This window comes from Toxotes jaculatrix, chromosome 7, assembly GCF_017976425.1.
Source record: "Toxotes jaculatrix isolate fToxJac2 chromosome 7, fToxJac2.pri, whole genome shotgun sequence".
NCBI classification, from domain to species: Eukaryota; Metazoa; Chordata; class Actinopteri; family Toxotidae; genus Toxotes; species Toxotes jaculatrix.
In genome coordinates this window covers 8,856,833-8,884,654 of record NC_054400.1, presented here as the reverse complement: position 1 = coordinate 8,884,654, position 27,822 = coordinate 8,856,833, and the positions used below count along the sequence as shown (strand labels likewise).

The 27,822-nt window shown below is 39.3% G+C and overlaps 2 protein-coding genes across 3 annotated transcripts in view; both read right to left on the bottom strand.

The window, feature by feature from the left end:
- commd10 (COMM domain containing 10) overlaps positions 1-16,383 on the bottom strand; it is a 49,917-nt gene extending 33,534 nt beyond the window's left edge. For both annotated transcript variants that reach the window (XM_041041395.1, XM_041041396.1), the window contains exons 1-5: positions 16,249-16,383; positions 14,589-14,679; positions 13,843-13,953; positions 13,289-13,444; positions 10,861-10,971 (exon numbers count right to left, since the gene is read on the bottom strand). In XM_041041395.1, coding sequence (XP_040897329.1) covers positions 10,861-10,971; positions 13,289-13,444; positions 13,843-13,953; positions 14,589-14,679; positions 16,249-16,277 — 498 coding nt within the window. In that variant the 5' untranslated portion in view covers positions 16,278-16,383. The remainder of the gene's footprint in view (positions 1-10,860; positions 10,972-13,288; positions 13,445-13,842; positions 13,954-14,588; positions 14,680-16,248) is intronic.
- Positions 16,384-17,232: 849 nt separating this feature from the next.
- Positions 17,233-26,906, bottom strand: ap3s1 (adaptor related protein complex 3 subunit sigma 1). Its single transcript, XM_041043129.1, has 6 exons — positions 26,620-26,906; positions 23,356-23,447; positions 22,374-22,485; positions 22,168-22,239; positions 21,846-21,953; positions 17,233-18,083 (listed from the first exon to the last, which is right to left on the bottom strand). The coding sequence occupies exons 1-6, from the start codon at positions 26,686-26,688 to the stop codon at positions 17,955-17,957; spliced, it is 582 nt and encodes a 193-aa protein (XP_040899063.1). The 5' UTR covers positions 26,689-26,906; the 3' UTR covers positions 17,233-17,954.
- Positions 26,907-27,822: the final 916 nt, after the last annotated feature.

Genomic DNA, 27,822 nt, shown 5'->3' with positions numbered 1-27,822 from the left:
ACCTTAACATGAAATGCAGGTTCCCGACATAATGGCTTACATTTTCTAGTCGGGTTCTAAAATCTTGCTGTCCACATCAAAACAAATAGCAAAATATCTTAAAAATTGCTCTTCTTCCTTCTCTGTTAATTGAATAGCAGTGGCAACAAAATGGTGAATTACATCAACTACTGGTAAGGAGTGTGTTTAGAGTTATAATTGCTATTCTGATTTCATACTATATGGCTGGTATTTTTTCAGCAACAGCATTTAATGTATTTAAGTTGTTTCACATTAAAAGCATTCAAATACTAAAACATGGAGCAGTCACAGAAAACACAGAGTATATGTCACTGAGGTTAACGCCAACCATGATCATTCACCAAATATCCTCCTGCAAGACAACGGTCATTTTTTAATTTATTTATTTAATGCCAGCATATCAGTTTTCGACATTGCAGAGAGTAACAGAACAAAAAGGCGCAGCCACAGTGAGTTGTTAGAGGAAGAGTTGCAGGCAACAGGCTGTACACCTCCAACTTCTCAGCAAGGTAAACAGCTTCTGGTACAGTGCAGTGTTGTGTGTTTAGATGACGTGTGCTGAGCACAGCACAAAACCAGATCACAGTCGCTCAAGGCTGATTATTGGCAAAAATCATATTTTTTTTTGTCTGCACTGCACCAGTTGCTCTTCAGTTGTATTCCTTGTCAAAGTAAATGCTCGCAGCGTATTAAACCACACTTGTTGTTACCACCAGTAACCAGCTTAAGTCTACTCATTGATTACTAAAGAGGTGTAGGTTTTACAATGTCCACACTACAAATGTGAGACCACATTTTCAATTTATCCACTCTGAAGAGACAATTCCACAAATGTAATGTCCACATTTATAAGTTACTGGTGTGTTTGGTATTAACAGATCATCACCTTCTATCAACCTATAAGAGATTAAGTTTATTGTAGTGGAAAATAACTGATATTTCTACCCTAAAATTATCTAAAATTATAGAACATTTCCTAAAATTCATCCCTGGGTCTTTTTTAAATCCAAAATAAATCTTCGTGTTTAAGAGCATCTAAATGAAGAAGCTTGACGTTGCAGAGCCAGGGAGAATGGAGACACTCAACAGCACAAGCGCCAAGATAAACAAGCCAAGGAACACGAGCCGTGTGTGAGCCGTAACAAGATGATTATGGTGGTGGCAGCTAGTTACCGCTGCCTGATATGGAGAAAGAGGGAAGATGCCTTGTCATGTACCAGCCTCTGCTGCCAAGCCCCTAAACTCTGTCTACTTCCCAAAAGGACTAGGAAATGATGTTCTAACTGAAGAGCTGCCACTATGAAAAAGCTGTAACAGCTAGGTATTGAATGCATGATGTGAACTAATATTAGATATATCCATGTGAGATTCTGGCTATTTTTGCATATGGCATCCAGGCGCACACCGGTGATCAAAAAAGTTTTACACGTCAAAACTCAAAGTTTCTTTGTTCAAACTTCATGTTCACCTCTGAAACTGCTTACTACAACGTCGTCTGAAAAAGCTGTGTCAAACTTTAATTTTCTAAATGTGTGTGGGGTGGCTTAAATAAAAGCTGAAGCTAGGCAACATCTTGTAGTGTGTGTCTTGACTAACCATTGGTGCGCCAGGTTCTGGGATAAGTGGTACTCAACCCCTTCAGCCAAAGCCTCCATTTTGAAACAGTATGCATTTTAATGTATTAGGTTGGCAAAAGGTTGGAGTGGGGGTCATGGGCGACTGAGCTGTGTGTGTGTGTGTGTGTGTGTGTGTATAAAAGAGAGAGAGAGTGCTTGTACAAGACGAGTAACGGCTGCTATTCACAACTGTAAGGCCTGTTTTTTCCACTGTGTGGCAGAGCTAGAAGATTGCCAAGGCACCCAGCCTATGCCCCCATGGTATGTAGACAGTGTCGTTCTCATACACAAGGAGAGAGGGGAGATGTGTGAAATGTGTGTGTGTGTGTGTGTGTGTGTGTGTGTGTGTGTGTGTGTGTGTGTGTGTGTGTGTGTGTGTGTGTGTGTGTGTGTGTGCTGAGAGAAAGAGAGATAATGAGAGAGTGACAGTTAGGGAGAGTTTACAGTACAGCTTGCAGGAGACAACATGGGCTGCCCCTCTAATAAACCAAAAACATTTCATCACTAACCAGCAGCTCACATTCAGACATGAATCTGAGGTCATGATAAGAGACTATTATGTTTTCCATTTCTTTGCAGTGCTATTCAGTTCATGTCAAAATGAGGAGTCAGTGCACCGAGCAGCACTCATTGGAAGAACCAAAAATCAGCATCATGTGTTTTATCATGTTTTGTTGTCCCATTTACTTATTCATTAATCAGACATTTACTGATTTAAATCATAACTTTGTACATTTTTGCCTGTATTTTATTTTATATTTATTTTATTTAGGGAAAAGTTCTTGTACGACACTTTGTGTTTAGACAGAATTTTCATTTCATTTGAGAAGGTAGATACCCTCTGTCAAATGAAAAAAAAGGAGTTTTGTAGAAAATCATGTTTTTATTTCTTGCAATAAAGTTTTGTCTACACAGGAGGTTTCAGCTGTGTTTTTTTGCATCTAATGGAACAGACACACTTCTATTTTGATGATCACAGGAACAATATAGGAACAATATTTGGTGTTTCTCTCACGCTTTACTCTCATAGCCGCAACCCAAATTGTTTTTTTTTTACACTTCAAGACTATTTTCTTCAGTTTTACGTGCGTAACCGCAGTGATTGTGTATTCTGCTCTGAGCCCTGCCAAAACTCAGGAGACCTACACTCAATACTGTGCCTCGACAAATCCTGTGCAGACACTGAGAACTGAAGCTGTTGCTGTGCCTCAGCTAAGCTGCTACGTTCACAATGCTCCCTGTGTAGACATGGTCTAAGGCATCAAAATACATCTGTAACAAATCTCAGGTTTTGCATCTGCATTGCTATCAAAACTCTCAAGAGATATCCAGCCCTATACCAAATACGTCACTCTGAATCTAAAGCAATACTTTACCTTTCAACAAAACAGTCAAATACCAGTGTAACATCAAAGGGGCTGGGTGTTGAGTAAGACACTGGTGACAATTTGTTGATACAGGCAGAGGAAGCACTCTGTGCCCTATCATTGCATGTCGGATGACAACAGTGCCAGGCTCCAACCCACTCATTATAATCATTATTTCAAGGAAGGGAAGAGGCCTATGGCTCATATCCTTTCATTGCCATCATATCCAGTCACAGCGCAACGTAAGCACACAAAGACAACTGCTGTCAACATGAAATGCACCACAATTCTGAAAACAAAAGAATGCTACCACAATCAAAACAGAAACCACATGAATAAACATCCAAACCTGTTCATGAAGTGATAATGTGTCTGCATTATTTCAAATATTTGGCATTTTCATTAAACACCCCAGGATTTTTACTCCGTGTATGCCTATCAGCCAACTTTCACTGCAATGAATGGATGTGATTTGGCTCTGTGCGTCTGCAATCAATGCGACTTGTTTAAACTGAAATAGATTTCTCACCCGAGCATAGTTCAGCCAAGAGGCAGAGCAGTCTCTCTAAAATAAACTCCAACAAAAAACTGAAATGAAGATAGAAAAAAAACACACACATGCACATCTGAAAATCACAGTCTTAAGCACTCTTTTACCATCGCTACCGGCTATGGCAAAATGGCACCACATTATCAGGGGATTAATGATTATTTCACAAACTGGGTGTGAAACAAAACAGGCTGAATAATGAGAGAGAAATAAAAGCTGATCACAGGAGTGGGAGATGTGAGAATAAAAGAGGGATGTTAAATCAATGAGATTTAAATGGGAGTTGCAGTTGGATTTGTGGGGTTGATGGCTTCCCTATCTGGGTGTCAAGCATGTACCGTGGGTGTGCTAAACAACATCCAAACATCCCCAAATCCCCCAGGCGCCTTTTGAGAGGCAAAAGAATCTGGGAAAGGGACTGGCGGAGGAAAACAGAAGTGGAGGTTAAGGGGGAGGTGGGCTGGGTGGAAGAGGGAGATATAGAGAGTGTGTAATAGGGAGAGAGAATCAATGGGTACCCCCGGAGCAAATAAAAGCCATGACATCATCGTATGGCAAGGAGCAAGGAGTGGGGTGGCGAAGAGCTGGGGGGGGGGGGGGGTGTGGAGTGAGAGACGAGAGCACCCACAGTCACCCATTCTGCCTCTCGGGGCCCATCCTCTGGAATGGATAAGAGCCGAACAATGTGCTCTCAATGAATGGGATCCGAAATCCCACAGAAGAAAAACAAATCACCAGTGGGAAAGGGGGAGGGCAAGGGAGAGATGGAGAAAGAGACAGAGAGAGATGGAGAGAGAAAGGGAGACCCTTAAAAAGATGTGCACACAAAGCAACAAAGCATCTTGGGACATGTAGAGCAAGGCAAGTAGAGATCGAGACAAAGCTGCCTTTGTCCTTGCTGGCTGGTGGGTGGTTTGGTGTGAAGGATTTGAACGTGGTAGCATTTACATCAGAGCTCTCCAATATATTGATCGGGCCATGTAATCCCTCAAATGATAAATGAAAAGGTTGGATCTACTCTGGGTGTGATGTTTGTTTGGTCTACATGACAAGAGCATGTGGGAGGCAGCAACTGGGCTTTACGTAACTCGTCAGGGGAGCTTCGAGTTGCGTTCAAAGTTTGGCCTGCTGCTCGTGATGCCGGTTTGAGACACGTGAGGCAGGGAGGGATGTTCAGGAGGGGAGCGTCTGATCACAGCACCTCCTCGCAGAAGTCAAAATGGGACGTTTAATTGCATTCCTCATCACACAGTGTTAATAAATAAAGTCATAGCCTTCACCGGGAGGGCTCAATACGCGTGTGAGTTGTTGTGCGCTTTCAAACAAAGATCTTCCGTTCCTCCGTGATTACAGCACTGGCGCTGTAAGCCAGAAGAGAGAAAATAAATTAGAATCACAAGAAGAGAAGTCTTTCATGTCTGATGCTTTGATAACTAAAACAAGCAGGTTTCACACAAACTAGAATTAGTTGGCTTACTATTCGGAGCTAGCTGGGGACAACTTGACACAAAGATTTCAAGCAACAAATCAAAGATTCACTCACGAGTAAGTCCCCAATAAAGGAAAGGGAAGAAAGAACTGTATTATGACATTTATTTTGGGATTAATAAAAAAAAAGGAAGATGCTAGAAAAAGAAGAAGAGCATCAGCTGAGGTAGAACCATGCAAATGTGAAAGATTGCTGCTACACTCTGATCTGGCAGAAGTACGATCTTTCTGACAGTTCAGAAGCACTTGTGTATGAATGAGCACAATTAACAGCAGGGTTTCTATGATGCTCACAGACACTCCTCCTATGAGAAATTTGAAACAAGATACAGCTGGAGCTTTAAGTCCCACATTTACTGAGAGCTTACTGATCTACTTTGGCATCATTTCCACCAAGAACAACTGTTTGGGAGAGAAAAATAAAGTTATTTTCTCTTTTCAGCCACAAAAATGGACAGTTGACAAACTGCAGTTTCAATATATTGATTTGGCTGCATGTGTGACATTCAACAGAGACCCATGTGCAGTTAAGATGCTTTTCAGTTTTATTTGGATTGAAAAAACAAATATAGTGTAGTTCAAATAGGAGACCAAACAATAACCAAGCTTCTCAGTCAAAAAGCTATTAGTATACTGTAATTACCTGGAGCCAAACACTGAATATCCAAATGCTGGTCCAACATTTGGTCACCCTGGAGTAAAGCTGCAACTTATAATTATATTAATTAGTGATTAACTTTTGTACTGATTTTTGAACAATCAATATCAGAAACTATCAGAAATTGAGAAAAATGCTCATTACAATTTTCTGGAACCCTAAAGTGACATCTACAAATCATTTTGACAAATAAACAGTCCAAAAAACGTATTTTTATTACTTTTATCAAAATGCCACTAGTCATTTAATCACTTCAGTGTCCTATCAAGTAAAGTGCAAAACCAAAACTGTCCTTGCTTTTAGCTGAATGTTCAGGGGCCATAGGAGAAACACAAGAAAAATCTGTTTGGAGTTTTGTCTTAAAGCTGCATTAAGTTTTTTTTCCCCCAGTTTGTGGTTTGAAACTCAAAAGAGCTTTGCTTTATCAATTTTCATCAAGTCTGTCTGAAGCTATCAGCTACAGATATTCTTTGAAGTCTGAGCCAGCATGTAGAAGATGCATTAGCTCACTAGCTCTTACCCCCACGCCTTTGTGGCCTAGCATGTCCACAATAAATATTGAAATCAGCGGTGGCTGCCTTGCAAGTGGATGTTCTGTATTATAAATGTCACCCTACCCTTGGTCTGTAGAGCAGTGGCTCATTCTAATGCCACAGGACAGAGACACAGAAGTGAGAGAGAGAGACACCACGACTGGCAAGGAAAGTCAACGTTAAGACTCATTAAAGTGACATCAGAGTGTCTACTTGCATGTTTATGAATAAAAAGGAAAATGGATACTGTGGAGAAAGACAGACAAAATGATAGTGAGGGACACAAAATGAGAGAACAGAGAGAGGGAGTAAGAAAATGAGCAAGCCCCCTGTTTTAGAGTACAGTATCAGAACAGGCACGCTAGATTGTAGCCCATTATTGTGTAGCTAAATCAGTGGTTCTCAAATGTGGGTCACAAAATGATTGTGAAGTTTCCTGAGATGATCAACATGATCAGAGAGCAGAAGAAAAACATGTTGCTGCTCCTTATTTACTGGGAACTCTTTTCTTTTCTCATAAAAATACAATTCTGGATAGTCTCACCTCCACAGGCCTCTGAAAGTTATTCTAATTACCCAACCTGAAAAGGTAAAAATAACTCCTTCTTAAGGTGCACACAGCTAGTGGAACTATGTAACATTTGAACATGAGCTGACTTTCATGTCTCATTTACAAGCCAAAAAGGTTGGGAACCACTGAGCTAGATGACTCTCCTCTTGCAGCCAATGCCCTATAAAGGCTCCTGGAACTTTCCTCCACGTGATGTGGGATGCCTGCCTGTTGCATAATGCTGGAATAAGGTAGTTCTTATAATGTCGACTGTAGTCCATGACGGTTCCCACAGGCACTATCTAGCTTTCCCCCCAAATGATTTATCAATGCGGCATTTTAAAACAAAGACAGATTGTGGCAGCTGCTTCAAGTGCTGCTGAGAATATGATATCCACTCAGTCTTTCTCCATCAGACATTGAATTTGTTCTTTTATGCCTGTCACTGCCCCTGGAGGTTTGTACCACACAAATTAATGGTGCAACTAATTTTATTATTAAAGGTTAGCTGCTGATTCTATGGCCAAATGTTGTAAAAATATGGCCAACAGCCCTGTAAATGTTTACCTCAATCATATACTGAAGTAGCAGACACCAGAATCTACACAACTAATAATATCATTTCTTTCTTGCATAATCCTTGTGCCAAATATTTTAAGGCCTCCAAAGCATAAGACCCTAATCAGCACCAAAATGATGTGAAGCTGAAACTCAGAAACTCAAAAATTTAGCGGAAAGGAGACGTGTGTGTGTTAAACACTCCAGCAGCCAAGAGAAGAAGGTACGCACGCACCAGGTACTGGGCAGAAAGCCACCCACTGGCTTTTTTTAGTAGCTTTTCTTCAAGCACAGTTTCATCCCACAGCGACCAAACCTCTGTAAACAGCACACCTCAGAATTAAATTGGGCAGATTGTGTACTTATATTTCAAGGTCTGTGCAGTTGAAAGAGCACTAAATATGGTCGTCTGTAGTGTAGATAGTGTGCTTAGCAAAAAGCCTCTTAAAATACAGATAAAAGCACAGATTCCTGGTGCTTTTTTGTGTGTTGATGAATGGGCACACTCTGCAAATCATTAATAACTGTAACTGCCTGAAGTGAGGAGACAACCCATACATACTGCTAATATTACTACAACTGCATATGCTGAAATTCACTCCTGCCATCACTCCACACTTCGCATGTCCCACAGTGAATTGCAAGAACAACAAATCCGCCGCTCTCCTCCACGTTTCATCTTTGTTGTCACCTCCACATCCTTCTCTTCATCTTCATCCTCTCCCAATGTCATCTTTCTGTCGTCATTCTCATTCTGTTTCCTCATCTTCTTTCCTCTATTTTTTGTCCTTCCTCTCACCTTCCTCTGCATCCTCATCTTACGTCTGTCCCATGCTCAGCTCCTGTTTCTTTTCTTTTCTCTCTGACAACAGATCACTTAAGTCCTTTTCTGTCTCAGCTGCCTATCCTTCAGAATAACAAACAAGCTATGCAACAGGTCTCACATCATACCTACACTGAGTGAGGCCATTTCCACCGATCCTTATGAGGATAAACTAGAGTTGTCACTCTTAAAACATTAAGGGGTGGGTGTGAGGACATTTACCTGTGTGCAGCTATACTGCAGTGCTTCCACAGTACATCAACTTTCCACTGAACCCGATACAAATTCAGTTTAGGGAAACAGGAGCTCCCCTGGGTGGGATGACTGCTGCGTGGAAGCCGAAACAGTGATCTATACTTTCAATATATGTTGTTAGTGCACACGTTTTGGAGGCAGAGGGGTTTTTTTTGTTTTTTGTTTTTTTTTTATTAAAGAAAAATTTCATAAAAACAAAAAAACGAAATATCCATTCATTTCTCTAAATATACATCTCCTCCACTGCACTGTAGATATACTGTATGTCACATATTGTTCGGTGAAGAAAATCTGAAGCTCCCTGGCAGTCCTCCTCGCCCTCCTCCTCCTCTTCCTCTTCAGGGAGAGTGCTAATGAAGCAGGAGGCTGGTCAGATGGGAGAGTCTCTAACTCTCCATTTGGGTTCCAAGCAATCAATAATATACAGACGGCCACCCTCGCCTTCCTTTCCTTCTTTTTCATTTTCTTTCCTTTATCCTCTTCATCTTCATTATTTTACTCCCTATGTCCTTTTCTTATTTGTTTTCACCTCCTCCCCCTTATTTCCTTACATCCCTCCTTCCCTCCCCTGTCCTCTGTCACCTTTAATCCTCTAATTTCTCCTATATGCCTTTCCCTCTCTTTTAGACAGTTAGCAGTGAGGGTGTTATAAATCTGCACTGTAATTAGTATGGCACTTGCAGCTGAATTTCATTTCTATTCACAACTAATTTACTTCTCAGTCATCGCAGTGTTTTGACATTCAAGAAGTTGCACTGAGCAATTCTCAGCAAGTTTGGAAGAAAACAAACTTACTATAATCAGAAAACACCAATGGATGGAAATTTAAAGAGAAAAAAAAAAAGCCTGTGCACACTCAAACTGCCTTAATACAAAGTTAAAAAAGGTAGGCTATCCTATCCATCTCTCAGACACTTTAATGCCCAGGGGATGTTTTCCAACCTGTGAGACAACAGTGCCCCCTGCAGCTCACCAGAGGACGTACACCTCAGTATAATTCGTTGAAGTTGATCCCTCCACACTTTGAACCAGCCTTGTTTTAGCCCCCCAGCTATCTCCTCCCACAAGGGGAATTGTGTAAGTGGATTTAAATAAATTAATGCCTCTTTTGCTAGCCTAGAGAAAACACAGCAGAAAATAGTCCAAAACAAAAAGCATTCCAACTGCTGTCGCGTTCACAAAGATAAAGAAAAACATATATTTTTTCTAGCTTATGCCTATAGGCCCACATTTAAGAAGGCAGCAATTTGAATATGTCATGCCTAATTCCACGTTTAGGCTGAGCCGGCATTCTCTAGGGACTGAATACAAAGCAGCATGCAAGAAAGACACTTGACTAGTCAGCTGGAACAACACTATCCAGGCTTGGGGGATAATCAGTCCCCACCATTTTGTGACAAAAACTGCTTTAAAAGAAACCAGTGAAACGCCCGAGTGTCAAAACTAAAATTTTCAGCATCCACGCCAAACAAACAACAGTCATGTGTAGCATTGAAAAATCGGTAGAATACATTTCAAATATTTGTCAAAACATCAAAAGCACTTGATTAATCTTATCTCACTAAGTATGTGCTCATGTTTAAGGTTGTCAGAAGAATCAAAACATTAAGTCTGGATAAAATATTTCAAACAAATCACACACTTCAAAGGCTGAAAATCACTGAATGTGAAGGAAAGCAGCCTCATGAGTTCTCACTCCTTTCGTTACAGCTACAGAGCAATCTTTCTCCCAGCGGAAAAGAAAGAAATGAGTGAGGGAGGCTCAGGAGGTCGTAGCTATTGGAGTCACTACATAGCATTAGCTAATTGGGATCCAAACAAACTCTACTGAATACAAATGAATGGAAAAGGCTAAAGAATCTAGTCAGAACCACATGTGTATCTTGTTTCATAGTGTTTTCCTTTATAAATACAAATATCTGGGGATAGGACTCAATAGAACAGTGCATCAATAATTGTCTCAGTAAGGCAGACATCTAGACTAAATCTAAGACATATTTAGTAAACAAGCCTGCATACTGTGCATAAACAGATACAGTTCAAAGCTCATTACAAGACCCTCCAATAAATGCACATTCTGTCCAATTGTAGCTACACAGTGTGTCTCTCAAGAGAACAAAGAAACCCTGGAGGTTTCAGATAACAAGCTCCCTGATCTCTGGTCTTTACACTACAGTTACTCCAGAGCCAGATGTACGTCTACCTCTGGGTCAAGACAGACACCGGTGGGATTACCATCTATTAGCAAAGAAAGAGAGGCAGATTGGAAATGCTCGCCATTTGGCATAAACAGTCTCTGATTACAGTGGATAGTACAGATTTTTTTTTGTAGTGAACATGTTTATAATAGATAGGTGAAGGTATAAGAGAAGCAGAGCCAGAAAAATTATAAGCAACATGTACAAAGTGTGCATAAGGATACCGTATGTGTGTGTTCGTACCTCAGAGTCTTCACTGCGGAGCCCCAGTTGAAGGACAGCACTGGGAGATTTCAGCTTGGCTTGACTGGACTGGGCCATCTGCAGGTTCAACTGCCAACCAACATACTCCAGCTGAAAAACACAAATGGTGCCAGGCTTTTTTTTAAAAATATTAACATAGTTATAATGAAGCCTCACACTTCTAAATGCCCTAGACACATTTTCAGAGTGAAAAACTGAAACTCACTTGCCCCACAAAATAACAGTGGAAGCAGAATTTCTGAAAAAAACTGCACATTTGTGCATATTCATGCATATATTCATATTTTATTACTCTTTTTTCCTTACTGTGGTCTCACTATCTGACCTAAAATTTTCACTATTCATTGATCAGGGCTATGTTTAAGATACACCTTTATTAGTCCCACAATGGGGAAATTGCATCCGTCACAGCAGCATTTTTTTTTTTATCAACCTTATTATAATATAATTACTATAAATGAAAATGCAAATACAAACCACTGCAAATCCAAAAAAGCAAGAAAAGTAACAAATTCTCACATTTGAGGACCTGGAACCATTAAAGTTTGAAAAATGAAAACAGCTTTGTTCAGTCATGCCTTGTTACCATGCTTCCAAACCGCAAGTTTTCAGATTATCATTCAGTCATCCTAACTTTGCTCCAACATCTCTGAATGTGAAAAAGGCCGATTTGATGCTAAAGTCAGGCAAAAACCTTGTAGTGTCTCCAAACACCAATCTCACCAATCCACCGCCTGCCTGGCTGATTTACTGAGAGATACCTCATCAGTCAGCTGTAGCAGTGTGATAGATTAGCAGCACTGACTCAAGGCAGAGCAGTTAAGTGTTTTATGATGCAGAGAAAGGCCATAATAATAAACCATGTGTGACTTATTGGGTCTGGATGCTTCCACAGCATCAGAGGACAGGTGTGAGGTGGGGAAGGGCTGGGCATCGTTATTCACAACTGGAACAACATTCACATTAGCATGAATAAACACCACAACTCTATGATATGTTACTTACTTCACTTTCAGTCTATGCAAATGAATAAACTTTAAAAGATTAATCAATAAAATCAATTGACTGAAATAAATACATATGATGTATTTTAATATTATGCAACACACCAATTGAATAGCGGGTAATCAAAGTTACTCACAAACTATGAGGCACGTTTGTGAAACTTAGGGTAATTTGTGGATCATGAAACATGCATTTGCCACAACTATTAAGACTAGACATGCAATTAACAATCATTTTCATTATTGATCAGTCTGCTGATTGTTTTCACCATTAAGCGATTAATCATTTTGTCTACTAAATGTCCTAATAAAGTGGAAAATTTCCTTTGTAATGTTCCACAGCCCAAGGTGACGTCTTCAGATAATTTGTTTTGTCTTGACCAACAGTCCATAACCTAGAAGATATTAATTTTACTGTCATGTATGACAAAGAAAGTAATCAAATCTTCACATTTGAGAAGCTCGAACCAACAAATGTTTGGCATTCCTTCTGAAAAAAAATGATATGATTAATCAGATAGTCATCCAATACTTGCAGCTCTAAATGAGACTGCTCCCTTTCACTGTTTTCATCCCTATTCTAATCTCCACCTGCGTGTGTTTAATTGACTGTGTCAGTAGAGGGACAGCGGGTGAGAATTTTTGACATGTTATAATCAGCTAATATGTGGAAGAAATGACAAGGTGGCAATTAGTGTGTTTACTGGTTTGCTGAGTGGCAAAGGTGTGACATCTTGCTCAGTCCACAAACGCCCTGCTTTCTATTCAACAAAAAGGGTGGATGAGAACACAGCTGCATGTCAGTTATATGCAGTCTCTTTGGTGACTTATTGCCCAAAGTCAGAGCAGAAGCAGAGGTCGTCTTGAGGCTCAATGGCTGTCACGGCCTTCTGCTGGCAGCAACAAATTCATGGGGGACGTAAGAGATGACTTGTGAGACACAGGCAGGTGAGATGTCTGAAAGTATGACAAGCAGCAACAACTCCTGCATGATGTGACGGATGCGTACATGCAGCTTATTTATTCTGTGTTAGATTTTAATTCCCTTGACTTTGAAAGGAACACCGTTTGAAGTGTCAACGCTTAATCAAGTTATAGAAAGGAACATGTTTTAAAATTAATGTGACAACTTGTGCGAGCTGTGACAGAACTCTTTGTGAACCAAACAGCTGGAGCGTATTCACACAAAAGCAGGTCAGTCTTAATATGGATAGTCTGATGCTGATTCTCAATTTAGTATAATGTCTCACCAAACAGAGATCAGTTCAAAGGGAAAAAAACAGTGTGAAATGTAGCCTATAATTATTCTGTTTCTGGGGATGGATTAGTCCTACACCTTAGTTTAGAAACATGGTCGGGTTTAGGTTAAATGGCGTCATGTATGTGCAGGCAAAGTTCAGTACCGTCTTTGGGGCAAAAATATTGTGCTTTAGCTTCTCCACCAGCTCCGGTCCAGTGGTGGCCCAGGTCTGTGAGAAAACCTCAGCCTTGTCTGGGTTTAGATGAACTGCCTCCAGCTGCTGCTGCAGAGACGCTGGCTTTACATTATGATACACTGCCTACGGAGGAGAGGAGATATGAGGTAGAGTAGTTACTATGTGATAAATTATATTTTACAGGTGCAACAGATCACTCTTACAGTCCTGTTCCTATTCACCCCCAACACTCATATCACTCAACATAACATTGCTGCAATACAACAACTCAAAATACAACAGTGACCCCAGCTGGAGAAATGGGCTCATAATGTGATTCACACTAAAAGGCACAACAGCTACAGACACTATGCTCATTGCTCTTTCTTCCATTCTTTAGAGTGAGGATCAAATCTCAATCACCGATTTAGGAGACTGTAGAAAGAAAAATGCTATCTGTATACTGAGCCTTTTTCTTTCTTGGCCTCCATCATCATGTCTAATACCTAATGAAACTCAATTGTCATATGACCACCCCTCACCTGCTCTAGTATGAAGGCAGCTGTTTCCAGGACTAGATTGAGAGCCTGTTTATCCAATGAGAGAGCAGCTTGAAGTTTTTGCTCCTCTTCTTCACTGAATGTCCGCTCTCCCTGTGACAAAAACATTATTAGTTGTGATGATATGAAAAAGAACTATGAAAGATCACAGTTTTCAAGAGCTGAAAGGACAGTGTTTTCTACAGGTCAGATGGTGCTGACTGAAACTCCACAAAGAATGGCTGAACAGCCTCCTGCTGCACAATCCACTGTTGTAGCAACACTTCTATGTTTTCCTACAACAGCCTGCAGCAGGTAAAAGAAAATATTTAAGACATTTGTAAATTAAAGATTTTTTTAATACCTTCTAAGGCCTTCTAATGAGCAATCATGCAAAACAGCTATCATTAACGTTATTAGTTACATCTGTGCTATTCCAGCTCAGACGTGCCACAATGTCTATCACAATACACACTATTATTAAACAAAATTGTGTTACTTTCTTTTAACAGGTCAAAAAATAAAACTAAAGAGATAAATAGTTCATGGAATTAATGACTGACACCTTTTGAAAGCCAGCAAAGTCTTGTGAAAATGATCAACAGGGCCAACCATGTGCATGCATTCATTAGAGCCTGATGCTCCAGGAACACATTATGCATGCACTGCTCTCTCTGGCACTACAGCTTTGCTGCAAAAGCCTCAAAAGCCTCTTGTCTTTGGCAAGGATAACTGCGCAGCCTCGGTACCTTCAGATGAAGCTTTTGTATGATGCGAGAGATGAGCCTGGAGAACTTGTTCACATCAATCGTGTTGATGAAAGTCACCGCTTCTTTTATGCTGTTTGGAGAGAAGAGTTGTGAGTGCCAATGACAGGGGTGTAGAAAGCACTCAGATCTTTTACTTAAGAATCAGAAACAGAGTTTACAGCCCATTTATTGTGCGATACATGAAAGGTATTCCACTTTGTCATAAATAAACAAGCGACAACATGCAGCATCAGTAAACAGCAGTTTTTGTTGTGTCCATTGCAATAGATAAATAAGGGGAAGAGTATAAGTATGAAGAGTAAAATAAGGTTATGTACAGATACATTTTAGTATAAAGAATGTTACACACATTACACACACATACTAGCTATGGAAAAGAAAATATGCTTCTAGACAAAAATGGCTCTAGCTAGCTACATGTGCATTAAAAACTAAGGTAGTAATACCACAAAGTTAAAATATACAATCAAAAGAAAGCATTTGAAATTTTACTAGAGTCAAGTAGTAGTGCAACGGCTTCAGTACTGCTATATTCAAAATTATCAGTTCTGAAGAAGATCCGGTTTGTGCATCTTACATAATACCTGATTTTACTTCTGATACTTTGTGTTCTATTTTTTCTCTCTACCCTCCATTTTTGCACCATGACACACATTCATCAATTGAAAGTAAAAAATGAAAAACAATTTTAAAAAATAAACACACAGTAGCATTACAGACAATTTATATCTGCAACTATTCATCAATTAGTCAATCAACAGAAACTTGTGATAACCGATTAACTGTTTTGCGTCTGCAAACGAAAATGTAATATTTTTAGGTTTTGAACAGCTGGTCAGACAAAACAATCTTAAGACATGTTGAACTCTGGGAAAATGTGCGGGACATTTTTTTTATTTTACAACATTACAAAGATAAGACCATTTATCAGTTAATCAAGACAATAATTGGGAGATTAATCGGTAAAGAAATTAATCATTAGGTGGAGTCCTAAAATAATTAGGCACCTGTTCACTCAAAAAGAAGATAGTCAGAGTAATAGTGACTTTTAGCCCCAGTTTGTGCTTCTTACATAATAATTGTACATGTGAAACTTTTCCACTTTCCCTAAAACAATTAATCCTAGCTACAGAATACTTGAAACAAATAACACCTTTCCCTGCAAAGTAACTTGAAATTTGCCCTTTTTGAGCTTTTACTTCATTTTCATTTCCCTCTGAACTGTAGAAAAGTATTGTTCAAAGTCTTACTAGCAGACACACTTTGGCTACAGTAATTAACTATAGCTACTTTTCTCCTTTCCACGAAAATGTTTGCTACCACAAAAAAGATAGCATGTATATGTTACTGGTTGTATCGCTGTAGAAGGAACTGAAGTAAGCCGACCTGTGTAAAACGTTTCCTAAAAGAGCAAGAAAACTCGATCAAGACACAGTTTAATGGTGACAGCAGTAACATAATTCACCCCAAAGCTAATGTTTGCTAATTTCCATTTACGCTCGAAAGCACAACGTTGATAACTTTGGAGATGCCTTCTTGTCTCTGGCTTAGGCTACAGGTAGCTTAGCGCGGTAAGGAATCTTTGTCTTTGAATTTAAAAAGAAAGAAAGAAAAAAATGAAAGAAAGAAAGATGCCCACCTTTGCGTCTCTTTTATAATAGAAGTCATTGTTGTCTGCTGCTTTCTGCAAATGAGAAATGAAGTTGAAAAGTGTCAAGACACAGGCAGCATCCTCACACTGCCTCCATTCCTACTTCCTGTTATCACGAGGCGAATCACGTGACAGTCAAAGCTGCGCGACAATGCGCAGTGAAGTGCAGGACAGACGGGGAAAGAAATCAGTAAAGCGAAAAAGATATGAAACATGTGTAAGTGATCTATTAGGATGATCAATATTCTTTCTTCTAGCCACTGCTCTGACTGCACAAATGAATTTCCTTAAAATGTCGTTTGCGTAAACACTGCGCACTATGACTCTCTGGAACCGTAAACTAAAACAGTCACTACGGAATAAGGCTTGGACAAACCCTGGATCAACTGCGCAAGAAGCAAAAGCCGCCTACTGTAAGGCCAGGAAATTACACTCGGCCGTTTATTGGATAACCCTACTAAAAACTAACGCAGTCTAATGCAACAGTCCTGCAATAAATCCAACCTTCATGGAGGTTATAATGTTCAGTCTTTGGAGAAACTGTTTTAGGGAGGTGATGATTCAACCATATGGTCATTTTGGATTCTGCAGTTTGTGTTGCTGTTAAATTGCAGGTGTTTCTATTATTCTGTCCACCCCATTTCTATCCCTACCCATTTGTTCTTATCTGTTGCTTAAAATTGACCTGTAAAGGATTAGTTAATGATTTATTGACCATGCAGTCATTGGTCACATCCTAAAAACTCTTTGTACAGGGTCCCTTTAAAAATGGGTACAATTTACCTTTATTATGTTTCATACCTACAGTACTGACTGCAATAGGTCCCGCACACAGCACTATTAAACCAGATCTTGTAAGTGGAACATCTCCAGGGACAATGTAAGGACATTTTGTATCAAACATGGTTTGAAAATATAAGATTAATATGAGATATACAAGTAATAATGAAATATGACAAACACATGTTAAGTTTTGATAGTTTATTATGTTGAAAAAGAAGAGAAAAAGGTCATGCACAGATGAAAATTAAGATAATTATTTGATAAGACTTGATAAATCATTTAAAAATATTTTGCATACAAATAAGAAAAGAAAATTTCATTTCAGTAGATATATCCATATTTCTGTCACACAGCAATATAATTATATTCTTTACTGTCTGCACTGATTTTACAAACAAGCTTTAACATCTGACTTTTAATACTGTAGCAGACCTTATCAAGTTTGGTATTTGAAATGGTTTCATTTACTTGGCTCCACTGACTGATTTCTCTAGTCTGGAATAACCAAACCAATAAGACCTCAACAATAAGGCTCCAAAACTTCATTACCTGCAACACTTTCTCTTTTGAGTAAAACACTTGAGTAAGTGAAATTATTTCAGTTACAAACCGACACAGATCTGTACTCTAGCAGCTGAATGTCAAGGGCCTTCCAGCGAGGCAGAAGGAATGTACCACTGATAAATAAATACTTAATTTTTCCTTCCAACAGAAAAAAAAAAAACACGTGAAACATTCTTTTTCTTTAATAGGAAAAACAAAGCGATATCACCAGAACAAGGAGTGTCAAACCACACAGTACCTTCAAGATGTATAGTTTTGATAAAAGTTAGTAATTTTGAGGTTTTGGTAAACAGATTGCATCATGGTAAACATTGGCTGACATCTGCAGGCTCAGGATCTCGCTGCCACTATTTGAAGGAAGGTAAATTTGGCACTTTTATGCTGATGTCACCAATGTTGATGTTTCTGGGCATTTCCGGGAGGTTCATGTTCTTTACAGCTGATACGGCACGAGCAGGCGCTCCTGCAATACCGGCCTATACACACACACGCACACACAAACACACACACACAAAACACACAAGGAGGATTGATAAGATACAAATCAGTGAATCAAAAACATGCTCTTCAAGACCACACACTGAACACTGAACATTGGACATACACACACACACAATGCTAAACAAAGTACTAGACAAACAACAGTCAACTGCTGACAAAATGCAAAAGCACTGACAGCTACTTGGACAGACATCATGTGCAAATGTACATTCAGATGCCTTCATAGCTTCATATGCACATGCACTATTTGGTTCTATAATGATTTACATCACAACCAGAGCCAATTATGAATCAACTGTGAGGACATACTGTACTAGACCATTCACTAATTTTGATGTACTGAGCAGTACTGAACATTCATCAAATGGACAAAAGGCAGCATTGCTTGGAAAGTGAACCCACCGGACTCTTGAGGACCGATAAGGGTAAAATGCAAGGAGAGAATTGGTAAAGCAGAAAAAATGGATCTGGATATGAAGGCAGAAATGATGTTTGGATAGATAGGTTTGTATAGAATGTGTGCATCAAATTAAAAAAATAAATAAAAAATAATAATAAATTAAAAAAAAAACATGTCAACATCATGTAAGCTTTAGCCATAATAATACAGATGATACTGTACCTCTAGTGGGTTGAATTACTTCTGGAAAGACTAGACATGACTGTAGCTAACATTTTTCTGTCTAAATACTCACTTGTGAATAGAAGAACAAGAATACTGTGCCTTTTACATGTCTCTACTGTTGCCTACTGATGGTATGAACAGGTCGTAAGCCTAGTAGTACTAAACTACAATGGGAAATCTATTCTTGGGGACAGAGGAGGCACTTCACTCTAACACAATGAATCTCAATGTGAAGCTGCATTAGAGAAATCTGGTGTTTTGAAGGAAAGCATCAAGGTAGTTTAGCCTTTTGGAACAGTAAAATATAACACATCTGCTGAGAGTCAATGATTTGATGTTTTTGTCTCAGGTGTTAGCAGACATTTGAGAATCACTGCGGTTAGAGAACCCCCAAGTGAATCTTTAGGAGACAGACCCAAAAATGACCAGAAGGCTTAAAATACAAAGACTATGCGTCCACTGCCTCCCCCAGGAACACACTCAAATGAACACCCTCGTAAATCATTTAGTGATATGACACACACAAAGTATGTCTGGAACGTAGATTTATCCACTCAGCTTATTTTTGCAAGGTTATGTGAATGGACTATTTGTCTAATGGGCATTCCCCCCTCTGCCAAGAATGAAGGAGACTTGTGTAAGATGGAAAGATGACCATGGCATTAACAGAGAGGAATGCTGATCCAGCACATGGACTCAGTCTTCAGGAGTCAGACTCAAGATGTTGCTTGCCTCAGAGAGGGTCTTCCGGAGGCCTACTGTGCAAGGCCATTATCGTAGAGTTTTTAATGAAATGCAGGGTGACTAATATGCACAGAAATAGTAACACCAGCTGCATAACATCCAACAGTGGTTTGATTCTCTGGTCTACGTGAGTCAGAGAGTCTTTTAGAGCTTGAGCAGTACCCAATCTTTTGTCTGTGAGGGATATCAATGCAGAAGAATCACAGGTGCGTGTGGTTTAGAGGAAGAGATTTAAAGTGAATAGTTTGACATTTTGGGAAATAAGCTTATTTGATTTCTTGCCGAAGAGTTATTCCAAAAATGTTGTACTGTTCCTTTAATATACTGCACCATCTTAGGTCAAAGAAATGCTGATAGTCTCACAGTTAGAGATAAATGTCATAAAATAATAAACATTAAAATGGCTTAAAATGTATTTTGAAGCAGTGAGGGAGAACACAGAAAATTATTAAAAACAATAATAAAACTGTAAAAAAAAACTGTCTTAATGTTACCTTTCAAGACAGTTTAAGAAAATTCTAAAAAAAAAAAAAGATTAAAAAAAAAGTACCTGTAGCCTGTCTCACCTTAGATTTCTTCTACATTCCTTTAAACTGCAGGGGTTGGACCACATAACAGGTCTATCCACCTGTACATTTAATGCACCACCACAAACTGGATTATACTGTCAATTGTTTCAGTTATTTTGTCCACCTTTTGTACATTCTCCAAAGTGTGTTGTGTAACTAGTCAAGGACAGAAATGGCAACATTTTTGGGTCTGCCATGAAAGATTCCTAGAATATGTTAGTGACGTCAGTTTACTATTACATGGAGGGCCCATATGAAGAGACTGAGGGGGAATATACTTCAGTTAAGGTTACAGTACTTTGTTGTAAATTTAGCAGTACCTGTGTCTACCTGTCCTGCCTGGTAGACTGAAAGATAAACGTCTGTAAAGAGAGAGAAGAATGGAAAGAACTAGACAGGGTCAGGAAAAAGAGGAATGAGGAATGTTAAAGCAGATTAAAGTAATTACAGTTTATCTCCACAGAAAAAAAGTGATAGGACCTATCATAGACCACATTTGTGAATTCAAAAGGGATCTTAAGCTTCTCCCACACTTATTTTTATTGCAAAAAATAAAAGATATGAAATTGAGAAGTATCAGTTTGATGGAAAACCGCTAATGCCGCTTGATTAGTCCTTGCCGGTTTGGGCGAAGAACAGCTCGTTCCTTGTTCCCCAGACACTGCCCTATAAATGGACAGTGTCATTTTGAATTAGCATCAGTGTAAAACACACTGTGGTCTAGGGTAAGTCCAAGAGGGAAGAGACAGAGCAGCTCTGATGACTGTAGAACAGTAAAAGACTCTGCTTACAGAATATCAATTGAAAAAGAAGATTCTGTCTGGTTAAAAGCACACAATGCAGCTCAGATTATTGGAATAAGTATACCTTGTTAACACTAAAACTTTTAAAATTCAAATATTAGAGCACACAATTGACGTCAGCCAGTTAAAAACCTAACAATGTAACCCTTCACTTTGTCGTGTAAGCAACAAAACACAACAAATTTGTACAGCTTTGTGACCTTCTTTCAGTGTTTCTCATTGCAAAAGTAAAAAAGGACTGCCCAACAGCATTGCCTCAGTGTCTGGACATTCTTGCAGTGCATCGTAAAGAATTTAAAAACAAAACCAAATCATTAGTGCAATTAAGTTTTAGGACTACAGAGGCTAAGAACCACATTATGCAAAACAGAAATGATTTCATGAAATTGTCTCTGGCTGTCTGTCTGATTAAAACTTTCCAATGAGTAAATGAATGTTTGTCTGCTAGCAGAAGCTGTATGGAAAGCAAAGCAATGTCCTTGCATAGAACAAATATCTAAGCGAGGACACCGGCTTATAGATGTTACAAAACACATTTGGAAAGCAGTTACTTCAACATGGACAGCATATAAAATCCACATTCTCCTCTAAAATAACGAGCAAGTAAAAACATAGCCTAATACAGGCCTATTTTCATTACTGTATGTCAGATTTAGAGGATATGAGAGATTCTGGAGATGCTTTGAACAATGGTACAGTTAAGTCTGCATAGTAATGACAAAAATGATGACTATGATACTGTATTTTACTCTGTGCGATACAGGAGAGAATATGTTGAGTCTCGATCTGAGTTGAGAGCAGTGCAGTGGCAAGAGGAGAGGCCGAAAAAAGAGCACAAACACTCAAGAGTAGGTAGGGAGCATCCACAAGGTCACTGGAGAGTGGCATGCAGGGTGCAGCGTACACACATGCCTGCATACTGTATACAATACCTCAGAGAGTATGGAAGTAGAATCAAGTCATACACATTCAGTGGGCGGGCAGGGTCGGGCTTACCTCAGACTTCTCCATCTTGTTCTGAGCATCCACCTGCGTGATGATTTCGTTCATGTTGGTCTCCAGGACCATCCCTCCCATCACCATCTCTGCCAGAATGTTGTGAACCTGACAAAAATTGTTTTAATATCATTAAATGTTTTACCCATTAAGAAGCTGAAACAGTGGTGATTACAGCATGTGCTTAAGTTGTTTCTAAGACGTTGCTCAACTACAAAATCTGGAAAGTCACAGTAATTCTATGAATGTCACAACAGTTAATCTGTTACAGCACACGACGAGTGTGACACTATAATATGAGGCAGCAATGGCTCATTCCTACCTTGTCTACATGGAAAATTAAGTCAAGCTCACAGACGTTCTCAAAGCATTTGTCCAGCGTTTCCACAAATACCTAAAAAAGGATTTAGGATTTTGTAAAACAGAAATCAAATGGACCATGACACATATGTGAATCTAGAAGGCTGGTCACAATGCTTGGAAATATGTACATGGGAGTAAATACACTGTGATTTCATAGGCAGTTACCTGGATTAAGTCTAAAATTCCTAGTTCACTCTCTGAAGAGTCCACACAAAACACAAAGTACAGTGTGGCGTAGTGTCTGTAGATCAGCTTGTAGTCTGATCCTCCAATCAACCTGAGACAGAGGGAACCAGGAGATATTACGGCAGAATTATTCCTGATCAAATACATCATGTGCAAAAACTTAAACCACCACGGTCAACACATCAATCACTGTCTCCATAACATTTCCTTGTGATCGAAAGACAGAAATCTTATTTTTCCTTAATTTCGATTTTAGAAAGAAATATACACAAAAAAGCTTAAGTTCTAAGATTTAAGAAACACACAGAAAAAGTTGTACTCTGCCCTGAGCATGAACTGACTCAATTCACATTTTCACAGACTCATTTAGACAGAAACAACAGGATGTACTCAGTCATAAGTCAGTATGTGCGAAGATAAGACATAAGATATACTAACATGAGAAGACATGGAAGGTAAATCATCAAACCCAGTAACCATGTAGCCACAGGAAATGTGGTAACCCCCACCCCACCCCCCAAGTCACGTGGTGTAATCACTTGAAACTGATTGTGATATGAAACCACTCAGTAGTTGTCTTAAAGGTTAATGTGCAGTGAAATTCAATATTTTTATAACCACTTGGCTTTGGTGTCACACACTTTAAGGTACCAGAGTGTGTTGAGGAGGGAAAAGTGCAAGATGGCGTGCAAACAGTGGAGTTCGTCAGAAAATGGTGAAAGGTAAAACGACGGTCCCCAAGGTAAAACGACACCCAGCTCCTCATTCATGAATGATACATGAACTTCAAACAAACACTGTTACTATCGATTGTCGTTCACAAAGCCCTCTGAGCTTTCCTTCATGGTGTGAAATGAATTCCTGTGATGTTGTGTACGCCAGTAATTTATTAACTTCCACTGAACCAAAACCTGGTTCTTTGGCATTTAGACACAGTCACATGCATGACCTCATAACTTACATTCCACCTTCTAGGAAATTACAGACGTTCTCATCCCTTTTTGAGACCAAGTGGAAGGTTTCCCTGATGATCTGCTGCTCTGTGTCTTCATTCTGCAGGATGAATGAGGAAACACAAGCTGTTAAACAAACAAGTGCTGGTAAATGATGCGTTGTTTGTGAACTTGATTGCTTCCAGTGAGCCATTTCCTTACTACCAGCCAGAAGACTGGGCTGGCAGGTAAATTAATGGTTCCTCTTACCTCTCTTTTTCTTGAACACATGTATTAGCTCTGAGTGAAAAAAAAAGTGATTTATGTACTTATCATTCTCTTTATCATATTTAAACATCTGACTAAGAGAATGGTGCCCACAGGCAACAGAGGCAATGATTTCATTGTACCAGCTGAATAAAGCCAGGCTCATCATACTGTTTGCTAATGGATGAGATTCTGATTAAAATCTCAAATGTTCATTGTTGTTTTTGAAAGCATTCACTAAAAGGCTTAAAGAGTGGACTAACATTTGACGATTTCCTGAAGGAACAGCAGGCCAAACTCTCTTCCCTGGTCAAAATTCAGCAGGAAATGTATACCCAAGGAGAAAGCATCCAAAAACACACGGCTTGAGGTTTTCAACCTAACCTTAACATTCAAAGTCATGGTTAATATCGTATTGTGAGAAGCTCGAATACTGAGGCTGCCCTCTCAGGGTCCATAACAGGTCAGTGAGCACAGGAGGAGAAGAGGGTGTCCAGTATGCAGCTGGCTGCAAGGCTAAATAGGTCATGTGACTTGTAGCATGGGACTAGCAGGGTTACGCTGCTAATACAGTTTAATGGTAGAGTTTCCTTTAAATTTCCCCAGTCTGTGAAGTCTGATTTTCAGTGGGAGCTTTGTTACATGTCATGTTACACATCTCTCACCCCCATGTTTTATGTATGCAGATATACAGACAATTTTAAGTTTTAAGCATATGTCATTCATTCATTCATTCATTTATTTATTTATTTATTTATTTATTTATGTATTACAGGTGTGTTGTACTATAGTGTCATTCACTGTCCGATTTTATACCAGCCTCCACTTTCGAGCTCCCGCAGAAGGAGTTATAATTATAGTTCTTCCTACTTACAAATACACTAAGTGTATTATAAACCATTTCTTCATGGTTTCTATACTGTTTATACATACTGAATATGGGGGTCAAAGTAAAGTGTAACCACATATTCAAAGCAGCTTAACAATCTTGTGATTACATAGGCTAAAGCCCATTTTAAAAAAAAACTCTGTCACTTACTGTTTATGTAAGATTTTTTTTAATACAATGAACCATTGTAGCTGTAAAGCTGTAGAAACAGGCCTTGTTATGACATGAACCCACAGCTGCTCTTCTTCCAAGGTGTCTCATTGAAACATAAATTGGTACATGAATTTATGCGGTGTGAGTTTGTGTGTGTCCATATTTCACTCTCCTCTCACTTAGATTGGACAGATGCTTTGGCTTTATGTCTCAGCCAGCAGACCGGGTCTAACTAACAGGACAACGCCTCTTCAGCTCTGCCACTCTCTCTCTCTCAACACTACATACTGTACATACAGCAAGACTCACAAACACACACCATGTTAACATCAAACTAAGGCCCGGACTTCACAGTGAACTAACTTAAATAAACTGAATGCTTGAGTCTGTTTTCACAGCCACCAATATGTGTGAAATATTACATCCTGACAGCCAGTAAGCCGACACCTCAGCTTTTAATCTAACAGATGGTGCCTACACACTCTTCCTATAATCCAATCAATTTCAATTTATCCTCCTGAAATACAAATACATCCATGTTCATCTCATCTCAAGACTAGAAAACATGGAGAATGAAGCTATCCTGTTCACTGGGGCTGCAAGTAGGGCTTATTTTCATTATTGATTAATTGGCTGCTTTTTTTTCTTGGGTAATGGATCACGGTCTATATATTTCTCTATGGTCAAAAAAACACCCAACAGATTACTGGTGTTTAATGTACAATGATATAAAACACAAAATTAGCAAATTATCAGACTGAATCAAAATCGAAAGTTGAACAGATTGACTATTCAGAAAATTAATCAGCTTGTACTTTGAAAATTGATTAATCTGAGTGATTTACTAGCTCCAGTTTCTCATATGTGAGAATCTGCTGCTTTTCAATGTCTTGTATGATAGTAATACTGCTGCCAAGATTAGTCAATTTATCGATCAGTCAAACAGCCAAAATTATATACAATGACTTAGATAAATCGATTCATCTTCAAAGTAATTTTTTATGGAAAAATAAAAAACAAAAAACAAAATGGTCCAGAAAATCCTCCTGGAAGTCAGTGCCAGAAAACGTTTGCTTTAAAAATGAGTCATACATAAACTGACAATCCAAATAGTTGCCAATGAATTTCCTGTCAATCGACAAATCAGTTAATCGACTAATAAGCTACAGATCTGGCATTGGGTTGGGACACCTTGTTGTTATAGTGCCCATGTTAAAGAAGGGGCATGCAGCCAACCTTGAGATATAAATCCAATTATGTGAACAAGCCAACGCAGCATGCTCAGCAAATGATATTACGTAACCTGTCATTCGCTACCTGCAACTTCTTCCTTCAGTTTCCTCTGTCCGAGCAGGTACAGCAGGTCATGTCGCTCTGACTTAATGACAATAAAGCTAATTGAATCGCCTGTGGTGAAAGGTTGTAGCGAGCACGAGTCAATCACAAGGGCGTTACTGAAGTCATGTGACACAAACAGAGTGAACTCACTCCGCTGTGTTCAGCAGCACAGCTGGATTCAGCCCGGGAGCAGAAGGAAACCGGGCACAGTCCTGCTCGTAGGGGCTCGACGGGAACGCGATAGCCTCGCTTCGGCTCGCACACGTTTAATTATTCATATTTTGGAGAAAAGAAAAAAAAAAGGACAGCGTAGTTCACACTGACATCCTATACACCGAGATCGGTCTCACACAGCAGCACATCACTGGGCGGGTGTAAAGTAGACTACACACACACACACACACACACACACACACACACACACACACACCTTCCCATTCAGACTGTTTACAACCATATTACATTATGTTTTCAAATGACTGAAAAAAAACAAAGCCTGACAAAGTATCTTAACAGCCATACCTCGAGATTTACTTTGTTTTTACATCTTGGCCTATGCAATCAATACACACAAACCAGCGCTAACAGTTAAATAAGGCAATAAACAACAGTAATAATGATTAAAAGAAAATCTCATGTTACTCACATAGTGCTCGTAGAATTTAGAAAGCCTAGGTTTCCCATGGTTGTTGAATATTAAAATGGCTTTTATCATGATTGTAGCTGAACGGAGGGAGGCGGGGGAACAGAAAGGGATCAGTCTGTGAAAGACTGTTGCCTGTCAAGTCCCGTGAACCCAGATCTGACTGGGTCTCAGGGCTAAATCCCGTCTCGATTTAAGGTTAATACGGGATAGCTTCGAGCTACACGCTGCTACTCCTTCATCGTCTCTTTACGGAAATATTCCACGTCAAAGGACCAGCCGTGCTCTCCTCCTCCTCCTCCTCCTGCTACAGCAGCCGCGATGGCTCAAACCTCCGAAAACTCCGCTGCAAACCAGCAAGAAGGGGAAACAAGTGATTATTTATTTCTAAATCTAGGGGTAATACTTAGATCATCCATGCAGTGGCGTGAGTGAGTGAGTGAAAAATTATTTTATTATGATTCAATGAAACAAATATTTTAAAGGTGCTTTATTGGCACGAAAGTTTCAAAACAACAAAGTTGCCAAAACATCAAAATACGTTTTCGCCAAGTACACAATAAAAAATCAATAAAACAACACATATTCAGTGACATACAAATGTGTATATGTATGTGTATATATATTCAGTTAAATCTACGACACAATGTGTGCAAAAACTGAAGGGGTCTGAATACTTTCTGAAGCCACTGGATATGTGTAGAAGTGAATATTTCATGTATCTTGTATATCTGTATGTTTCTATGTTTCTAATCTTTTTTTAAATGTCATTTTCCATTTAGCCAACAATATCTCTCACTGTCTTAGAAGAGCTTGGGTATGGTGTCCAGTGCCAGTAGTAGTGAGTGACTGAAGTACACTTATAGTTTCAGCCACAAGATGGAGCAAAAGCATGTCTGGTTTTGATGATGTGGCAGCTCAGAGGAAGGCTTGGCTCAGCCTCCGATGCAAAGAACATTCTCCACTTTTTATGCTGCCAGTAAACATCAAAGCCTGAATATGTTCCTCAGCCAGAGAGGATTTTCCTTTTGACTAACTGACACATGTTGGAGTTTTCCTGCTGGCATATAGTAGCTCAGCTGTGGTTTGGAGCCCAACCATGCAGTAACCAGTGACTAAGACAATTTTACCTCATCCTTTTCTGAGAAATGTGAAAAGTGACCTATTCCTAAAGGAGCAGTATCATTTTGATGCTCCTGGCAAACT

Coding starts and splice junctions, on each gene's coding strand:
- ap3s1 (XM_041043129.1), bottom strand. CDS start 26,688: ATGATAAAAGCCATTTTAATATTCAACAACCATGGGAAACCTAGGCTT. Junction 22,240..22,373: donor GAATTTTAGACTTAATCCAG/GTAACTGCCTAT, acceptor ATCCTTTTTTAG/GTATTTGTGGAAACGCTGGA. Junction 18,084..21,845: donor ACAAGATGGAGAAGTCTGAG/GTAAGCCCGACC, acceptor GTGTGTGTATAG/GCCGGTATTGCAGGAGCGCC.